The 18,909-nt window shown below is 32.1% G+C and overlaps 1 protein-coding gene across 3 annotated transcripts; it reads right to left on the reverse strand.

Annotated features, from left to right (window-relative positions):
• Nucleotides 1-5,166: 5,166 nt before the first annotated feature.
• LOC101215535 (nascent polypeptide-associated complex subunit alpha-like protein 1) lies at nucleotides 5,167-10,738 on the reverse strand. Of its 3 annotated transcripts, none has more exons than XM_031884244.1 (4): nucleotides 10,599-10,732; nucleotides 6,733-6,814; nucleotides 5,731-5,858; nucleotides 5,167-5,654 (listed from the first exon to the last, which is right to left on the reverse strand). In XM_031884244.1, the coding sequence occupies exons 1-4, from the start codon at nucleotides 10,656-10,658 to the stop codon at nucleotides 5,322-5,324; spliced, it is 603 nt and encodes a 200-aa protein (XP_031740104.1). In that variant the 5' UTR covers nucleotides 10,659-10,732; the 3' UTR covers nucleotides 5,167-5,321. The 3 variants fall into 3 exon arrangements, with proteins under 3 accessions (XP_031740104.1, XP_004144317.1, XP_004144316.2); XM_004144269.3 differs by lacking the exon at nucleotides 10,599-10,732 and adding an exon at nucleotides 7,363-7,509; XM_004144268.3 differs by lacking the exons at nucleotides 5,167-5,654; nucleotides 5,731-5,858; nucleotides 6,733-6,814 and adding exons at nucleotides 8,574-9,128; nucleotides 9,204-9,331; nucleotides 10,067-10,148 and having other exon boundaries at nucleotides 10,599-10,738.
• Between the last annotated feature and the right edge of the window lie 8,171 nt (nucleotides 10,739-18,909).

The following is an 18,909-nucleotide window of genomic DNA, read 5'->3' on the forward strand; positions in this document are numbered from 1 at the left end:
AAGTTCAATTCCACGAATTCATTTCTCTGAAAATCTTGTGTGAACAGTTTGGCATGCCCAGTGGAACCGTCTCTACCTTTCATCTTTTTTTCTTTTTGAAGAACATCTAAAGAAATCATGACATCTCAAGGAAACACTTTCAAAGCTCTAAGCGACATCGGCAAGCGTCCAAATACTCGCAGCCGCTCACGAAAAACTCAATCATTTGAGGATATGTCATCCTTTAAGGACGTAAAGAATATTTGAAAACAAATGTCCAACCCATAAAAAGGTGGAATCGTAATCAAGGAAAATCTTGTGATTGACGAACACAACTCGCCCTCTGAACGTTCAAATGAGAAGATGCCACATTCAAATATAATGTCAGTTATAGTGACTGGCGTGGATACAAACGAAGACAGAATGACAAAGCTTGAAAAGAAGGTTAACATGCTCATGAACGTCGTTGATGAAAGGGATGACGAGATTGCATTGCTGAAGAATCATATCAAGAGTTGTGACGCTGCTAAATCAAGTCACACACATACCATCAAGAATACTGACAAAGAGAAGGAAGTTATGTAAGAAAGTCAACCACAAAATTCAACCTCAATTGCATCACTGTCTGTTCAGCAGTTAGAGGAGATGATTGCAAACTCCATCAAAGCTCAATATGGTGGATCTGCTCAAACTTTCTCTTTCTATTCCAAGCTATATAAAAAAAAAGATCGACAATCTGAGAATGCCAAACGAGTACCAGCCATCCAAGTTCTAACACAGTTTGATGGAAAAGGCAACCCAAAACAACATGTTGCTCATTTCATCGAAACATGCAAAACTGCTAGTACGCAAGGAGATTTCTTGGTACGTAAAACAGTTCGTTCAAACTCTCAAAGAAAATGCCTTCAACTTTAGAGGGACTTTCTCAAGCACTTCTACAGCACCCAACGTATCGTCAACATGATGGAGTTGACAAACACCAAACAACGAAACGGGGAGCCAGTCATCGACTACATAAATCGATGGAGAGCTCTAAGCCTGGATTGTAAAGATAAGCTCACAGAACTGCATGCAGTGCAGATGTGCACCCAAGGCATGTATTGGAAACTTCTCTATATTTTGCAGGAAATAAAACCACACATGTTTGAAGAGTTGGCAACTCTTGTCCATGATATGGGACTGAGTATCGTCAATAGAGGAACAAAAGATTTCTTAGTTTAAAAAATGAGGAGTGACAAAAATAAAATTGATGACACTAAAAAGATCGCATATAGTGTCATAAAAGAGTTTGTGGTTGTTCATTCAACTCCTTTGAAATCTTTCTCTAAAAGGAAAGAAATAAAATTAAAGAAAAGTATGGTGGCGATGAAAAGCAACGCCTAACTCTTAGAAAAAGACAAGAAAAAGTTTATTCATTTTCTGACTATAATGTTGCAGACATGTTAGAGCATCTGTTAGAGAAGCAACTCGTTCAACTACCAGAATGAAAACGATCAGAACAAGCAAGAAAAGTAGATGATCATAAATATTGTAAGTACCATCGGATCATTAGTTACCATATCGAAATTACAACTTCATGAGTTTACTTTTAAAAAACGTTTTCAGAGACGAACATTCTCGGTTGGTCGTTTATGCTTTAGCAGAAAATCTTGTTATATGTATTCTGATGCCATTTAAAATATTTTTTGATTAAGGGCTAGGATTCCGTACTTGTAAATTGTTGGAACTTGATTGGAAATGTACGAATATTATAAATTGTATTATAGCGTATATATATTAAAGTGTCGGCTATTTTTTTCTATATGGGTGTCAATATTATAAATTCAAAATTGTCATTGTCGGGTACATTATTGTCATTCAAATGGTTCGTGTAATGGCGGAGTGGCAAAGAGAACAGGAAAAATTTGTAGTAATCGAGTAATTTGCAACAGGAAAAACATGTCGTAATATATGAATTTGTGACAGTTATTAATTGTTGTGAATACCAAAACAATGACAGTTTTTTTTACAAAATTAATTGTCACGATTGCCCTATCTTTGACAGAAAGAAAATGTCGTCAATAGCAAAATAATGACATTTCTTTCAAAAAAAACTGTCGCGATTGATATATCCGTGACATTTAAAACATGTCACAATAAACGAATTCGCGACATTTATTTAACTTTTGCGACATTTATTTAACTGTCATTAATACATAAATGATGATAGTTATTTTTTGTCGTAAAATAAAATATTACAGTTATTTGATGTCGTAGAATGCTAACTAACGATATTTATTTTATGTCATGAAATAAGTTATTGTGACAGTTTTTGAAAACTGTCATGGAAGGACTTTCCATGACTCCCTCTTCTATGACTGAAAATAATTGTCATGGATTTTGTTCGTGACAGTAAATAACTATCGTCGTAGACCATTTTTCTTGTAGTGTCACTTGATTGTCTATTTAATTGAATATCTAAAATATACCTAATATACCCACTCTTTCATATGTGTTATTGAATATATACAATACTAAACTCGAAATTTCTAACTAGATTATGTTCGAGAATATTTGTATTTGTCGGCCGTTGAATGTCTTCTTCTTCACCTCCGAACTCTCTAAAATTTCAAAGTAAAAATTGTAATCCACGTTGGAATAAGTAGACGACCGTTTTCGTAAAAGGAAAGCATGAAAGGTTTTCCACTTCATTCCAAAACTGCATCTCATGATATTTTTTCATTTAGATATTTGTTATAAATCAATTAAATAATAGAAATTGGTATTAAATTAATTTGGGTCTCACTTCTTTCCATTCACGATTTTTTCAATTTAGATATTTGTTATAAATCAATTAAATAATAGAAATGGGTACATTTGTGTAATATACTGGCCCATTTAGGACTTTTGTGAAATTTATTGGTATATTGGATCCTTCGTGTAATATGATGTAGCAACTTAGGCTATATAAGTTAAAGACCCAAAAAATATTTACAATAAAATTTCAAGTAACATTATAATAAGGGGTGAGTGGAAATATAGCAAATTACTACAAATTAATTAAGGATATAACAAATTTTTAAAAGATGAAAATACCCCAAAATACACTTTACTTATTGTCTTCCATCTTCCACTTTCTTCTTTTTCTTCATATTCCTATTTTCTTTAAAGATTTTATTTTTCTCCACAATTTTCTCATTCTCCACAATTTTCTCAATTTTTCATCTTCACCGTTTTCTCCATTCTCCATCTTCACCGTCTTTTTCTCCCTTTTCCATCTTCACCATTGTTTCTTCTCCACCTTGTTTGTGATTTTCTCCTATTTTAAGATCATTTATTCTCTTCGTGATTTTCTTTCATCCCACTTTGATATTTTTTTTAATGTGATTCTTCCCAAAAATTTTACTTCATCCAATTTTTACAATTTGATTTAATTTCATCACTTTAGGTTGATTTTGTTCAATTCAATTGATTTTACTAGTATTTTTATATTTAAAAATGTGTGGGAATAGAGGTAGTATTACACTCATAACATTGATTAATCATAATTCTGAATCGTTGCAATATATATATATACAGTTTATCATCCTAGTGTTACACTCATAGCATTATAGAAGATAGAGTCTATCACTGATTGACTAATATTAGTAATGACCTAAGATACGAGTCTATTATTGATAGACTACTATTAGTGATGGACTAGGATACAGATCTATCATTGATAGACTACTGTCAATGATGGACTATGATACATATCTATTATTGATATACTACTATCAGAAGACAAGTTTGCAAGGAAGAAGTCTGCACTACAGATTTTGGTGATAAGATGCATCTGCCAAACAAAAAGCACACATAACAAAACAAAATCAATAATGTTCTAAAACTCAAGGTAATATCAAGCCAATCTTGGTCGAGAATATCGTGAATAACAATGAAACTCGAGCCACATTACATTAAAAGTCCATGAGATTCGAGTTTTACATGCATTCTGTGATGTATCTTGAGTTAATCTCAATCGAAATCGACACCAAGAACCTTACAGAATGCAATGGATCTCGTGACTGATTCAACAAATCTACATGAACCCAGATTGATGAAATTGCTGAAAATTTTCTAACGAAACCACTTGCATTAACTTAAAACCGTATACCAAACACAACTCCAACAGCCTCGGATGTCCACAAATAACCTATTCGCTACATATTTCACAAATAACCTTAAATTCTAAACTTAAAACAAAGCCCTAAATTATCAAATAATTCAAAGTAAATTACCTCTACAAATTAAAGCTTCGGATACATTTCGTAAGGTTTGCTACGCAAAAGCAGCCAATCTTAAGATCAAAACGTTAAAACTCAGGAGGAATGAGATGTTTATTTGATGAAAGTGAATATCAAACATTCGAAAAAACAAAGGTATTTTGGTAATTTAAACATATTCTTCATTTTGAATTTTAAAAACAAAATATCATATCTCATGATCGATTCCAATTGAGATGGTTCGAAAAAACAAAAAGTGTAAGCTTTTAAAAAGTGCGCTACTTTTGAAATGTCAAAAACCTAAACTGCTTCGTTTTTATCATTTTCTCAATATACATAAATTTTAAAAATATGATGACCGGTAGACCTTCATTTTTTCTCTAAAAGAAATTATTCAATAAAAAAAGGAAAGAAGCTCCTTTAACAAAATTCTAAATTCTTGAAAGTTATAAATCAATTAAAAAGAAGTTTCAGTGTAACCAAAACAACAAACCATTTTGCTATGTCTTGTGAGTAGCAAAAGAAAGAAAGAAAGAAATACAAAAAAAATGACTTAGGAACCACTCAACTTTTCAAGTCCAAATAAACAACCCAACTTCAATAGTGGATTTCGTTAGAAATTCAAATTTTTTTTCAAATAACTTCATCTTTTTGTCATATAATTTTTACATTTATGGAAAAAACTTCATCTTCCCTATACCAATTAACTTCACCTTCAAACCTATACACCACAAATACAAACTTCAACAAATTAAATGGAGAACTTTGTTTTACAAGCCTACGCTCCAAACACCCACCAAAAACCCTTCAATTTTTTCCATTAAGATAGAAGTTTTTTTACGAATACTTCAGGATACTCAAATTTTCATTTTTCATGTTAATGTAAAATGCTCCCATTCTCCAAAGTGGAGAAATCCCATGAAAGGAAACAGTAAATAGTGACCAGTGACCAATAATCAACGCAGGGTGATGATATAAAAACTAAGTTTACATAAACATTCAAATCTCTCAACTTTCAAATTCTGCAGGTGAAAAGGATGGGAAAAAGAGGAAGGAAAAAGAAAATTTCAGTACTCCACATAAAAGAGAGCTCAGCTCTTATTAATTTGTAAGTTCCATAATGGCAGACACAATATCACCCTCCGCTGCTTTGAGTGCTTTCACGGCTCTTGGTCTAGATACCCCAGCCTGAGTCATCACCAGTTCAATGTCCTTGGGTTCAACCCCGGTCTCATCAACAACTTCGTCATCTTGAGCTACGGTTGATGGCTCAGGCTTTGATGTCAAATTACTCAAATTAGGAGCCTTGAACTGCTCTGCAGCCTGGGTCTGTAGCTGGGAGCTCAAATCTTCAATCTTTGCTTCCCCGAAAACAATGTAGGTGTCTGAGGTGGGACTTTTGAAGACATCTGGTTTTGAAATGACAAAAAGAATCTGCAGAGAAAATGCCATAGATATTAGATAGAATCAATTAAGAAATATCACATTTGGGATGTTGAAAAAAACCAACATTTTTGCTCTTCTTCACTGTGACACGGCTCACACCAGGAATAGGCTTCATTCCAAGCTTTAACATTGCTTTACGACTCTTTTTCTCACTTCTACTTTGCTTAGACCTACCACTGGCCTCTCCATGTCCTGCCACAAGAAACTCCCATCTCACAACATATACCAACCAAGTAAGACATGTGCGACACACAAACACAAAACTGAGAAAGCTTGAGGCAACATTCCAAATTAAATGGAAACAAACACAAAGTATCTGCATTCACTAGATAGAATTTACTCAACATTTCTCTGCCAATAAAAACTTGAACTTATTTTTAAAAGTTATAATAAAAGTGCACACACACATACATATAATAATACCCTGCACCACAGCACATGGGGAATGAATAAGATAATAACATAATGAATCCAACAACTACAATCATTTGTCACTTAAGAAACCATCCCTGTGAACAAAATCCAGAAGCAAGCAAAAACTAAACTCTTGAATCTCCTTGCATTCTACTTATAGCAAAATTAACCAAATGAATTGACATGATTTGGAAAATCCTATAATGCATAACCATATGAACAATATAAGAAAAATTAAGAAACTTAACCAAAATAAGTAGAAACGAAAAAATCAATTTTTTAATTTATCACTTCAACTCTTTTTTCGGAGTCCGGCCACGAGGTCTGATAAGTATGAACCATAGTTCTAATATTTGTTCTAATATTTTGGAAGAGTTAATAAGGAAACCTTTACACAAGGTTTTGATAGAAATGTTTATTAGAGGGATATTACGGGTATTTAGTAAAAGGAAGTTTGGATATAGATGCATTGAGTAGGGGAAAAAGGAAGAAAGGAAGAAAGGAAGAAAGACGAATAGAATATTTTGGCGAGGATTAGGGCTTGAGAGTGATTTCAAGAGATTGGAAGAATCAATCATCTCAAGTATTTGTTACCGTTTATATTACAATATATTTGGGTTGTATCAAGTTTGTTGTTCAAATGTTCAGTTACCTTCAACATCATCCTCATCCTTGTCATCATCTTCGTCATCATCCTCATCGTCGTCATCATCCTCAATTACAGGTTCATCAGCCTGCAAAAACATTAGAAGAAAGTCGGCACAGAATTATTAAAATGTAGTTTTAGGGTGGAAAATACAGGGAGTTCTTATTTTATACCTAGGGAATGGACATAGAATATCTATAACTGAATGTTACACAAAATGCAATCTAAAACACTGAACCCCATATTCCATTTCTTAATTAATGACCGAACTTGCATTATTAATTCTAAAACGCTGAAATTTCAATTATTTTCAACTCCAAATGGCTTCAAACAACTAATTGGCAACAAAGGAATTAAACACCAAAAGAAAATCTCCTCCAAAAAAATAACTTAAAAGTTAAAATTAAGCTCACTAATTCAAGTAAAAGAATTTAGAAATAACAAAACATTTCAATCAAAGAAGTAAACAACCCAAGTGAGAAAATATGTAATTGCAGCTGATTTCAAACTCAAACTACCACGAGTGAGTATGAGTACCACGTCTTGTGTAAAGGAAAGAATCTAAAAGTGAGTCGGTTGTGAGAAATATTTGAGTTATAGGAAGGAAAAGATATGAAAGAGAGAGTGTGAGATTACATTAATCTTTTGCTCTTCAAGCTGAGCGGCGAGAAGCTCTTCCTTGGTCTGAGCAGTCATGGCGTTAGAGATGAGTAGAAGAAAACTCACAAAGATTATTCTAACGTTTGATGAAACCCTAAAAACCCGATTAGCTTCGCCTATTTATACCACCCCACTTCGGGTCTGGATCCCGGTTCCCTCTCCTTTTACTATTTTGGTTTTTATTTTTTACTTTTTTTTCTTCTAAAATGTAAATGGTAAATGTTAAAACTCTTTAAAATATTTTGAAAGTATATCAAAATTTAAAATTCAATTCAGGATAAGTATTGATCGATATTGATAGATTTCTATCGGTATCTAGTATTTATATATTTAAAAATGTACGTTATTTTTATAAAAAATTTTAGTAAAGTTAGAGTTAAAAAACATACCTTGAATTGAACTGAATTGAGGATGAAAAGATGTGATGATAAATTCTAATGTTAAATTTGAAAACGTATATAAAAAAGATTTTATTGGAATAATTTTTAATATTACATTTGCAAGAGGATTTAAGTTTCAAATGCAATTGGATGAAATTAAAAATTAAAGAAAAGAATTGATATGACCTGACAATTTACGAGTATGTAGATAATTTCTTGATTGATTTCAACATGCTCCACAGGGAGGCGGTGACTTGGAAAATGGAGATAAATGCACAGTGATATATAGTATTTAAGTTAGAGATAAGATAAAGTGCCTGATCCATGGTTTCTAGTTGTTCTTGACGAAAGCAACTAAACATGAACCATGTGATTTCTCGGTCTTGGTCGAGGTGACCAATTGAACAAGTGTTTGCTATCAACATCTTTACGAACATTTCATTTTTATTTTCAAATGACAAATTAGGGTTATTTCATAATACTCAAAATTTGGTATCATAAGGTAGATAAAAGAACAAGCCCAACCATACCCACACACGCCCACCCGCTACGAGCAAAGCCCAACTCCATCACAATTCCTGCTGCAACGCCCACAAAAACACCCCACTTACCTACTTGTTCATGCTGCCAAGAACAAGAACCACACCCCAGGTTTGCGCCTACGTGCACAACAAAATCCCTTATCAATTAACTACGGTTGACCCGACCAAAGATACTCACTGGATAGTCGCATTACGTACCATATTATCAATTTCCCTCGACGATAAAATAACAGGGAAAAGCCATCATCCTCAACAAAACAACTGATAAAGTCAAAACCATAATCTCATAAGACACATTAATATTAGAACCACCGCAAGCTTTAAAATTGTGGCTAATAATCAGCACAATGAAATATAAAAACTAATACGAAAGTTTACAAAAGAACCATTCAATCTCTCAACTTCAAATTCAGGTAAAAACATATGGGAAAGCAAGGCAAAAAGATTCCAACACTCCCTATTAAAAACATCCTCCTGATACTTCTTATTAATTTGTAAGTTCCATTATTGCCGATACGATATCGCCCTCAGTTGCTTTGAGTGCTTTCACCGCCTTTGGTCTTGATACACCAGCTTGAGTCATCACAAGTTCAATGTCCTTGGGTTCAACCCCGGTCTCATCGACTTCTTCATCATCTTGAACCACAGTAGATGGTTCAGGCTTTGATGTCAAGTTACTCAAATTAGGAGCCTTAAACTGCTCTGCAGCTTGGGTCTGTAGCTGGGAGCTCAAATCTTCAATCTTTGCTTCACCAAAAACGATGTAGGTATCGGAAGTGGGACTCTTGAAAACATCTGGTTTTGAAATGACAAAAAGAATCTGCAGAGAAAATGCCATAGATATTAGATAGAATCAATTTAGAAATATCAAACTTGGGATGTTGAAAAAACCAACATTTTTGCTCTTCTTTACTGTGACACGGCTCACACCAGGGATAGGCTTCATTCCAAGCTTCAGCATTGCTTTACGACTCTTTTTCTCACTTCTGCTTTGCTTAGACCTACCACTGGCCTCTCCATGTCCTGCCACAAAAAACTCCGTTCTCACAACATATACCAACCAAGTAAGGCATGAGCAACACACAAACACAAAACTAAGAAAGGTTGAGGCATCACTCCAAACTAAATGGAAACAAACACAAAATATCTGCATTCGGTAGATGGAATTTGCTGATTGTTCCTCTGTCAATAAAAACTTGAACTCGTTTTAAAAGTTATAATAAGAGTGCACGCACACACACACATACATATAACAATCCCCTGCACCACAGCACTTGGGAAATGAATAAGATAATAAAACAAAGAATATAATAACTTCAATCATTTGTCACTTATGAAACCATCCCTGTGAGGAAAACCCAGAAGGAAACAAAAACTAAACTCCTGAATTTCCTTCTTGCATTCCACTTATAGCAGAATTAACAAATGAAACGACAGAATTTGGAAATGCCTATAATGCATAATCATATGAACAATGTAAGAAAAATTAAGAAACTTAAGAGATTATGAGGAAATCTTAGCATGAGGATTTGATAGGGATGATATTAGAGGGATTTACAGGCATTTAGTAATTTCACTGAGTACGGAAGGAAGAAAGGGGAAGAGAATACTTTGACGAGCAGATCAGCACTTCAGAGTGATCTCAAGAGATTAGAAGCATCAATTAACTCAAATATTTGGTTTGTTTTGTGGCTTCGTTGCCATTTTAGTACAATACATTTGGGTTGTATGAAGTTTATTGTTCAAATATTCAGTTACCTTCAACATCATCATCATCCTTGTCATCATCTTCGTCATCATCATCATCGTCGTCATCATCTTCAATTACAGGTTCATCAGCCTGTAATATCATTAGCAGAGAGTCAGCACAGAATCATCGAAATTTAGTTTTACAGTGGAAAAACAAGTGATTCTTATTTTATCCCTAGGGAAATGGACATAAAATGAGTACAACTGATTGTTACACAATCTGCAATGTAAAACCCTAAACTCTATATGGTTTCAAACAACTAATTTAGCAAGAAAAGAAATAAACACCGATAGCAACCCTCCACCAAGATAAAACACGAAAATGACTTGAAAGTTAAAAACAAATCTAATTTCTTCAAGTAGAAGAATTTATAAATAACAAAACATGTCAATCGAATAACGAAAGAACCCAGGTGAGAAAATATATCATTGCAGCTGATATGAAACTCAAAATGAGTACCAACTGTTGAGTAAATGAAAGAATCTAAAAGTCCCCGAGTAATAGGAAAGAAAAGACATGAAAGAAAGAGAGTGAGAGTACATTAATCTTTTGCTCCTCAAGCTGAGCGGCGAGAAGCTCTTCCTTAGTCTGAGCAGTCATGGCGTTAGAGAAGAGTAGAAGAAAATTCACAAAGATTGATTCTGATGACACAAGTAACCCTAAAAACCCGATTAGCTTCGCTTATTTATACTACCTCCACTCGGGTCCGGGTCCGGGTTCCATTTCGATTAACCATTTTGCCAAGTTTTCTTTCTTAATCCTATTTTTAAAAAATGTCTTTTTATAAATCTCATATTTGGATTTCTATTATTAGGATTCTAACTCTTTCATAGAATGATAAGGTGAGTTGAGATAAAGTAAGGATCGTCTAGCGAACAAGTATTTAATTAAATTATTTTAGTGTTCTCTTCAATACTATAATGAATATGACAATCTAATCGTAGTGTTTAGAAAAATATCCATAGAGATTCTATAATTTTGAATTATATCAAAGATCAAACATTTAAAATCTCACTATTCAAAGGATTTAAACTATTTTCAACTTATTAAAAATTTGTTTTTACAAATCTAATATCAATCCAAACATAAAGGGAAATGATTAAATTCTTATAAAAAGTATTAAATAAGACTTGTACTATGTGTGTGCGGTAGATTTTGTAATTTCAAATTTGGTGAGAATGGATGTCAAGTTGTTCACCTTTCATTCACATTCATTCCAAATTTCTATATCTAACTTTGTGATATTAAAGAAAAAATGTACATTATATTCTAACTTAAACAACAATAATTTAGTATACAAATTATTTGTGGAGATAGCATGTAAAATTTACTAATAGGGCCAACCAAAAAAAAAAACATGATAATATTAACATTAATATGAATTATTTATTTATCCATTCCATCTTTAGTATACTGAAAGAAAGCATGTAAAACGAGAAGTTAGTTATTATAGATTTGATTGTTATAATTGCGTTGTAGTAGGTTGTTTTCGGAGTGTAAATTATTTCAATTTGAATTATAATAATGTGCTTGAAGTCAAATTTATTTTAGTTTGAGAAAAAAATAATAAATATATAAGTAACAAATAGAAAAATAAATAATGTAAAATAGTAAATAATAAATAGAATAATAAATGAGAAATTTTGAAATAATGTTAATTATAGTTAGAAACTTTTAAATAATATTTGTTGTAGCATAGTGTGGTTACTATAGTCATAAAATGTATTTGTCTCAAACAATTTCAAAGAATGAAATTTTGAATCTTCGACCGAAGATTCAACAAAATAAGCATATATTAGTAACCGCTAAACTATCGTACATGTTGATCTTATTATTATATTTGTTTTACTTTCAATCATAAAAAGAAAAAATCAATAATGAAACATAAAAACAACACGACTCAATATTTTCTTTCCCTTTTTATTTTTATCAATTTTATTGGGAAATTATCAAAAATGGGATAATTTTCAAAGTTATAAAGAGTTTTGGGATGGAATTTAAAGAAGATGGGTTTTAGGACAAATTAACTAGGAAAAGTGTATATTGCCCTTGTGTTAAAAAAAAACCTACAAACAAACTTTTTACTATTCTTCTCCTTTTCCTCCCTCATTTTTGGCATTCTCCTTCTCCCCCACTCTCTTCTACTGAGCAAAATGCAACGACTTCAGCTTTCTCCTTTCTTAGTGGCCGTTGTCGTCTCCTTCACCATTGTCGATTGTTCAAGCCTCCGTGGTGGTCAGTCCATGTGTGGCGTGCAAGATTATGCATCGAAGATGCGTAGAGAAATGCGTATTGCCCCCCTATTTTCCTCCCTATGAGCCTCTCAAGTTCACCATTGCTCACCGCATCTTCGGCACTAGCAACATCATCAAATTGCTTTTGGTACTTCCTTAATCCCTAATTTTCTACTTCTCTCCTCCAAATTTCGGGTGTTATCCTCTTGTTTTTAGGTTTAGAAATTATGGAAATTGAAAATTGACCAAATACCATCAAATTAGTTTGAAAAATCTGATTGAGCAATTGATGTCATCTCTAGCTGGAATGACATTAGTACTGAAATTGATCAAACGAAATCCTAATAGATTCAACTCATTGTGGTAATTATCCTCGTCATATTGCGATTGCTTCTAAAACATGTTATTGTTATAATTTGCTTTCTTTTTTCCTTTCCCATAAAACATCTCCTGAAGAAACTCGGGTAGGATTAGAACTGTAGCGGACAAAAGAAGAATGGGTTCCAATTAATCCTCTTCTGGTATGTAATGTTCTTTTACAAATAGTTGTTGCCCAGGGTACCATGATTCAATGAATTTGATGTTAAAATTGACAAAGTTCAATTGTTTTTTTTTTGGTTAATGTTCTTCATTTTTGTCAGCTCTACCTTTTTTTAAGCACTACCTTTTTTTTAAGCAGGTAATGAGTTGGTGACTTCTCTTTTGCTTCCTATGATCTAAATTTCTTATTACATCTCCATTTATTAATTTTTTTCTTCAATTTTTTTTAATCATTGTTGGCATGTGAACAAGTTGGATTTGGACACAATATTTGCATTTCCCTTAGACCAAAGTGTGGAAATTGTAGTGTTAGTGACCTATGCTCATTTGCATTCAAGGAGTCTTCAACACCATCTCCCAAATGAAATGGTTCAAGTTCTACCAAAAAGTTGTGATCATCTTTCTGTATAAATGAATACATTTACTTAGTCCTACATTTTCCCCAAGTTTTTGGTTTTCTATCTTTTTTATTTTGTTTTTGTTTTCTTTTTTGGCACTATAATGGTTTACTGATTTAGAGGGTTCATTATGATTTCTATCGCTAAGTGTTGAATAGATAGATAGGTGGATATTGAAGGATCTCAATTAGCCAATGTTGTGTAGAACGAACCTTGTTATTGATGTTATAATGTATTGATGTTCTTGGGGCGGATTTTACATTATACCATAATTTCATCATCGTCATTATTATTGACTAACTCTTCGTGAAACTGTTTCATCATCGTCATTTTATGATTTTGTGCATGTTTATTAAGTTTATTAAGCCTTTATGTTTTATCTTGCACGCATCTCGCAACTATCGCACAGCTATCTCGTACGTTTCAAACTTTCACTAAGAGTTTCACAATCAAATTACTACCCCTTCTAACTTATTTAGAGTGTTTTTGTGCATGTTTATTAAATTTATTAAGCCCTTATGTTTTATCTCGCACGCATCTTGCAACTATCTCGCACGTTTCAAATTTTCAATATGTTTTACAATCAAATTGCTACCCCTTCTAAGTTATTTAGAGTGATTTTGAGCATGTTTATAAGCCCTTATGTTTTATCTCGCACGTTTCAAACTTTCATTATGAGTTTCACAATCAAATTGCTACCCCATATAAGTCATTTAGAGAGATTTTGTGCATGTTTATTAAACCCTTATATTTTATCTCGCACGCATCTCGCAGTATCTTGCACCTATCTCATAACTTGCAAAATTAAAATCTTATAGTGATTTAAACATGTTTTAGCAAGTTTGCATTTCTGAGTACTATTATAGGAACACTTGTTGAAGAGAAAGAATCACAAGGATATAATGAAATAATGTGCCTTATAATTTTATGCCATTGAAAGTATGAAAGAAAAACTAAAAATTATTTAGTCATTTAGAGTGATTCTAGGCATATTTAGTAAGTTTAATAGACAATTATATTTTATCTCGCATCATCTCACACATTTCAAACTTTCACTATTACTTTCAAAATCAAATTATTAACCTTCCTAGGCCATCAAATTGTAAACCCTCCTAAGACATTATTAGAGTGATTCTATGCATATTTAGTAAGTTTATTAGGCTCTCATGTTTTATTTCGCACCAATCTCGCAAATGTTCTTATGTTGGAAGATAGAAAAAAAAAAGTAATAAATAAAATCTTAAAAAACACAAAAAAAATAACTATACGCTAAAATAAAAACATTAAAATCTAAGTCATTGGAACCCCTCATATGCAACCTATAATTAACTAAAAACAACTTTTAGCTTGAAATTTGCATTATCACAACTAGATATAATTAATAGTTTTCAACTTATTTTATACAACTAATATATAAATATTCAACAAACTAAAACTTGGTACACAAATGAACATATGCACAAAATGAAGTTAAACAATTTCATCATATAAACAAAACATGACCACAAACAAAACATCCTAATAGTGTATATCAAATCTAAGAGATTGCCTATTGGTATATTGGTATTGTGATCATTGTAATGACCCACCACGACTCTTTTGTAGCCACCAATCACTCCATTTTCTTGGGATCATGTTAAGTTACTACTCGCTGACGAATCTTCCGAGAAGTGAGAAGCTTTAGTACATTATTCGAGCATACTGCAAAACAAAAATGTGTGGAGTAAAACAAATAAACTTGGATCCAACTCAATGCATGCTTTAAAAAAAAAATTGCTAGCTACCTTACCACATTTTAGAACAAGAAGTTCATGTCACTATGGCTACCAAAAGCATCAAAAAATTGCTTAAATGACACTTTTTAAATCTCAACTACTGAAAAGGTTCTTAAGAAGTGCTACATTTCACTCCCAACCTTTTAAAAAGTGCTACATTCCAACTCTAAAAATGGTTGGAGTGTTTTCATTTTAATCTTCATTCTAATGAGAGACCATTTCAATTACTCAAACAGAATTTCCAAACTAATTAGATTATTTTGTAATAAATGCTCGGGTGAGGATTTGAACCTTGTCCACCGGAACATACGGGTGCTAGTTGAGCTAAGTTCATGTTGGCAAATTCATACTTTCTAAAACCAGAAACAAGAAGATAACATTAGGAATTTGAAGGAGAAAAACATAAAATTAGGGATTAAAGACGTATCATACGCAATTTGATGATGTTGCTAGCGCCGAAGATACAGTGAGTAATGGTGAACTTGAGAGGCTTAGAGGGAGGAAAATATGCGGCCAATACGCATTTCTTGTCGCATCTCCGACGGAGAATCTTGCACGTCGCATACAAATTGACCACCACAGATGCCTGAACGGTCGGCGACGGTGAAGGAGATGCGACGGCGACTGAGAAAGGAGAAGAGTTGAAGTTGGGTTGCACTTTGCCCTAGTAAAAGAGAAAGTGGGGGAGAAGGAAAAGGAGAAAATAACACAAAGTTAATTTTTAGGGTTTTCTTAATTAAAGGATAACATGGACTTTTCACAACTTATTTGTCCTAAAAGTACTCTTTTTTTTAAAAGTTCATCTCCAAACTCTATGTACCCATCAAAATAATCTCATTTTTTTGCAATTTCCCAACTTTTATTGATCGAAGAAAAAAAACTCAACTAATAACTCATCTTTCTAAAGAAGTTGACTTTAAACGCCACTTAAAAGTTGACCTTTTTAAAGTATATATAACCTAAATAGACCTTAAAATAGAGAGCTCGACGATTTTAGTGAAAATAAATATAGATAAAGGTATTTGTATTTTTTTAAAAAAATATATATTTTAAGGATTGTTTTGACCTAAGGAATCGTCAAAAATAACAAATTTGACAAAATTTCAGATTCTACCAACAATAAACATAGATATATATTCACATGCTCCTGACATTAATAGCCAAAAAAGTTATAAGTTTCTATCATTCATAAAATTCAAAATTTTACTATAAACATATAAATATTTAAGTTTATTTTACTATATTTAATATAGTTATAAAATATGCATAACTTAATGAATGAATGTATAATTTAACAACTCAAAGAAAATGGTTTGATTTTGTCTTTATTTAACAAACATATAAAGAAGCATATCAACCCACAAAATCTTGTTAATTCTAAAATATACGGTCCAAACAAAAAATAATAATAAAACAAAGATGCAAATTGAGAATGAAGTCAAATTAATTGCATCAACACAAATTGGCGTTGATATGTTGAAAATTTAAAAGAGAAGATTTGAAGTGTTACGGCATCTTCTCTCTAATCTCAAAATTGGATCATTCTCATCCACTATTAATTATACATACTTTCGTTTTTCTAACCATCACAATATTAAATTCTTCATTCTTTTAAAAAAAATTACTAAACTCCTCTCCTAAGCTTTTAATTTACTTTCTTTTTTTTCCAAAACATTTTATAAAATATATAGATGAAAGCAAGGCTCATTATTTTTCATTTTCTACTCCATCCATACTTGTAAATTAAAACGTTTGTATCAATATTTTACATTTATTTAAAAATTATAAGAAAATCAATGTGTTATACAATTCGAGAGTCGTCGATTATGACTTAGTTGCCCTCGTTGACTCCGAATGCTATGTTGCTATGACTCTTTTTTATTCTCTAGTTCTTGTTGACACTCTTGTAGATCAGATACATCTTTAGGTTCTTCATAGTGTAGACATTCGTTACATTATTTGTTAGTTACCTATTTTTATCTGACTTAATTTGATTACAAATCCACCAAATGCCATTATTTATCGACAATTTGGCAAACATGAGTTAAATTACATGGCCACTAAAAGTAAGTATCTTCAAGATATTTGTCAATAGTGTTGAATGATTAAGGAGGTGACACATGATCGACCTTATGTTACTTGCCAAGTAAGCCTCCAACCTTTAACTAAATTAAAATGATAAAAAGAAAAAAACAACTTCAAGTATTTTACTTATATGAAGTTGCAAACTCAAATCTCTTACTCAGGCAACTTGTAACATTAATAATCCTTAACAAAAAAAAAAATAATAAAAAGGAAAATAAAAGAACAGAAAGGAAACGCTAAATAAAGGGGGTTTTGTGAAAATAGCAAAAAAAACTGACGATAATAGGGTTTACATCACTTATTTTCTATTATATTTTAAAGTTCTAAGAGTTAGAATTCAATTCAAACATCAAGTATAAATTCATTTTTATTTTTCATGAATCACACACAAAATTGAAATCTAGACACAATCAAAAGTAAGGATATATAATTAAAAGTTTGAGAATCTATTACACTATTAAATTTTCAAAAATCTATTAGACAAAGAAGTGAAAGTTTAGGAATAAGCTGACAGGAAAAAAAAAAGGTAGCAATCCAACTTAATAAAAACATAAACTTTAAAGTAAAAAAGAACAATAACGAAAAACAACAACCATAAGTTCAAGCAACTCCATTCTTTCAAAATCAATCGGAATATTTTACTTTTAAAAGTTATTGGGTCTCTTTCAACCCCCCACAGCTTCATAAAGAAGTTATAATAAATGCCTGTCTGAACTTTCAGTTAGGAATCCCAAATTAACCACCAAACCGAAAATATAGACTTTTAGGGGACTATAGATTATATTGCTTCTTAGAGGTTGGAGGTACAAACTCCATACTATCCAAAATTCTTCCATCCTATTAAGAATCTAAAACAAATTCCATCAATTGATTATAATTTAAGTTGTTTTAAAACTAAGTTAAGGATTTCGTTTCTTATTTTTTAATTTTGAAATTTGTACTCGTTTACTCTAGATATTTTTTGGGTATGGTTTTCACTTTTTTCAGTGGAGAAACCTTGCCCACCCATTCTCAAGAGTAGTGGAGGAACCTTGTCCACTGAGTGACAGGAAGACATGATGACCTAAGTGAAAAAACCTTACACCCATTCACTGGCTGGAAGCCATTTTGATAATTGGAAAAACCTTGAAGAAGAAAGCTAGTTTCCAAGAAAAAAAAAAACCATGACCAGTCTCAAGATCAAGGGAGTGAACTCAAAAAATACTGAGGAGAAGCCGAAAAGTTCATGGCAAGTCCTTTGTAGGCCTTTGGCTCAGGCTTACCACATTTATGGTAATCCAAATGACATATTGTGATCATATTGTTTTTCTTTAAGGAGGTGGTGCTCGGCACTTAAGAAGCCACTTGGGCCTCTTGGCTTAAGGTGTGCGCATTTGGTCGCCTCAATAGAAAAGAAGAAGTTGGGTACTACCATCTACTATGCATCCCATACATCCCCAAATAGCAACGTGACATGTGGCAAAAAGTTTTAAAAAACAATCGATTTCTTTTCTAGTGATAAGAAGAATGGGATTAAATATAATCTAGGTTGCAACTAATCATTCGATAAGACTTTTTGTTTTTTCAAGGAAATATTTGAATTTTTTAATAAAATTTTCTAAAGAAAAAAAAGTTATTGAAAATTAAAGAAAACATAGCTTTTAAAAACTTTTTATTGTTTTCAAACTGTCTATAAGAATTCAAATATTTTCCAAAGATGTGAAATATGGTTAAATAAGAGAAGATAAATATAATTTTCAAAAAATAAAAGAACAAATGCCTGAATATTTAAGAATGCCCTTCAAGCTTCCCTTCAATTATTGGGGTTAAGTGACTCATA

This window comes from Cucumis sativus, chromosome 4, assembly GCF_000004075.3.
Source record: "Cucumis sativus cultivar 9930 chromosome 4, Cucumber_9930_V3, whole genome shotgun sequence".
Classification (NCBI taxonomy): domain Eukaryota; kingdom Viridiplantae; phylum Streptophyta; class Magnoliopsida; order Cucurbitales; family Cucurbitaceae; genus Cucumis; species Cucumis sativus.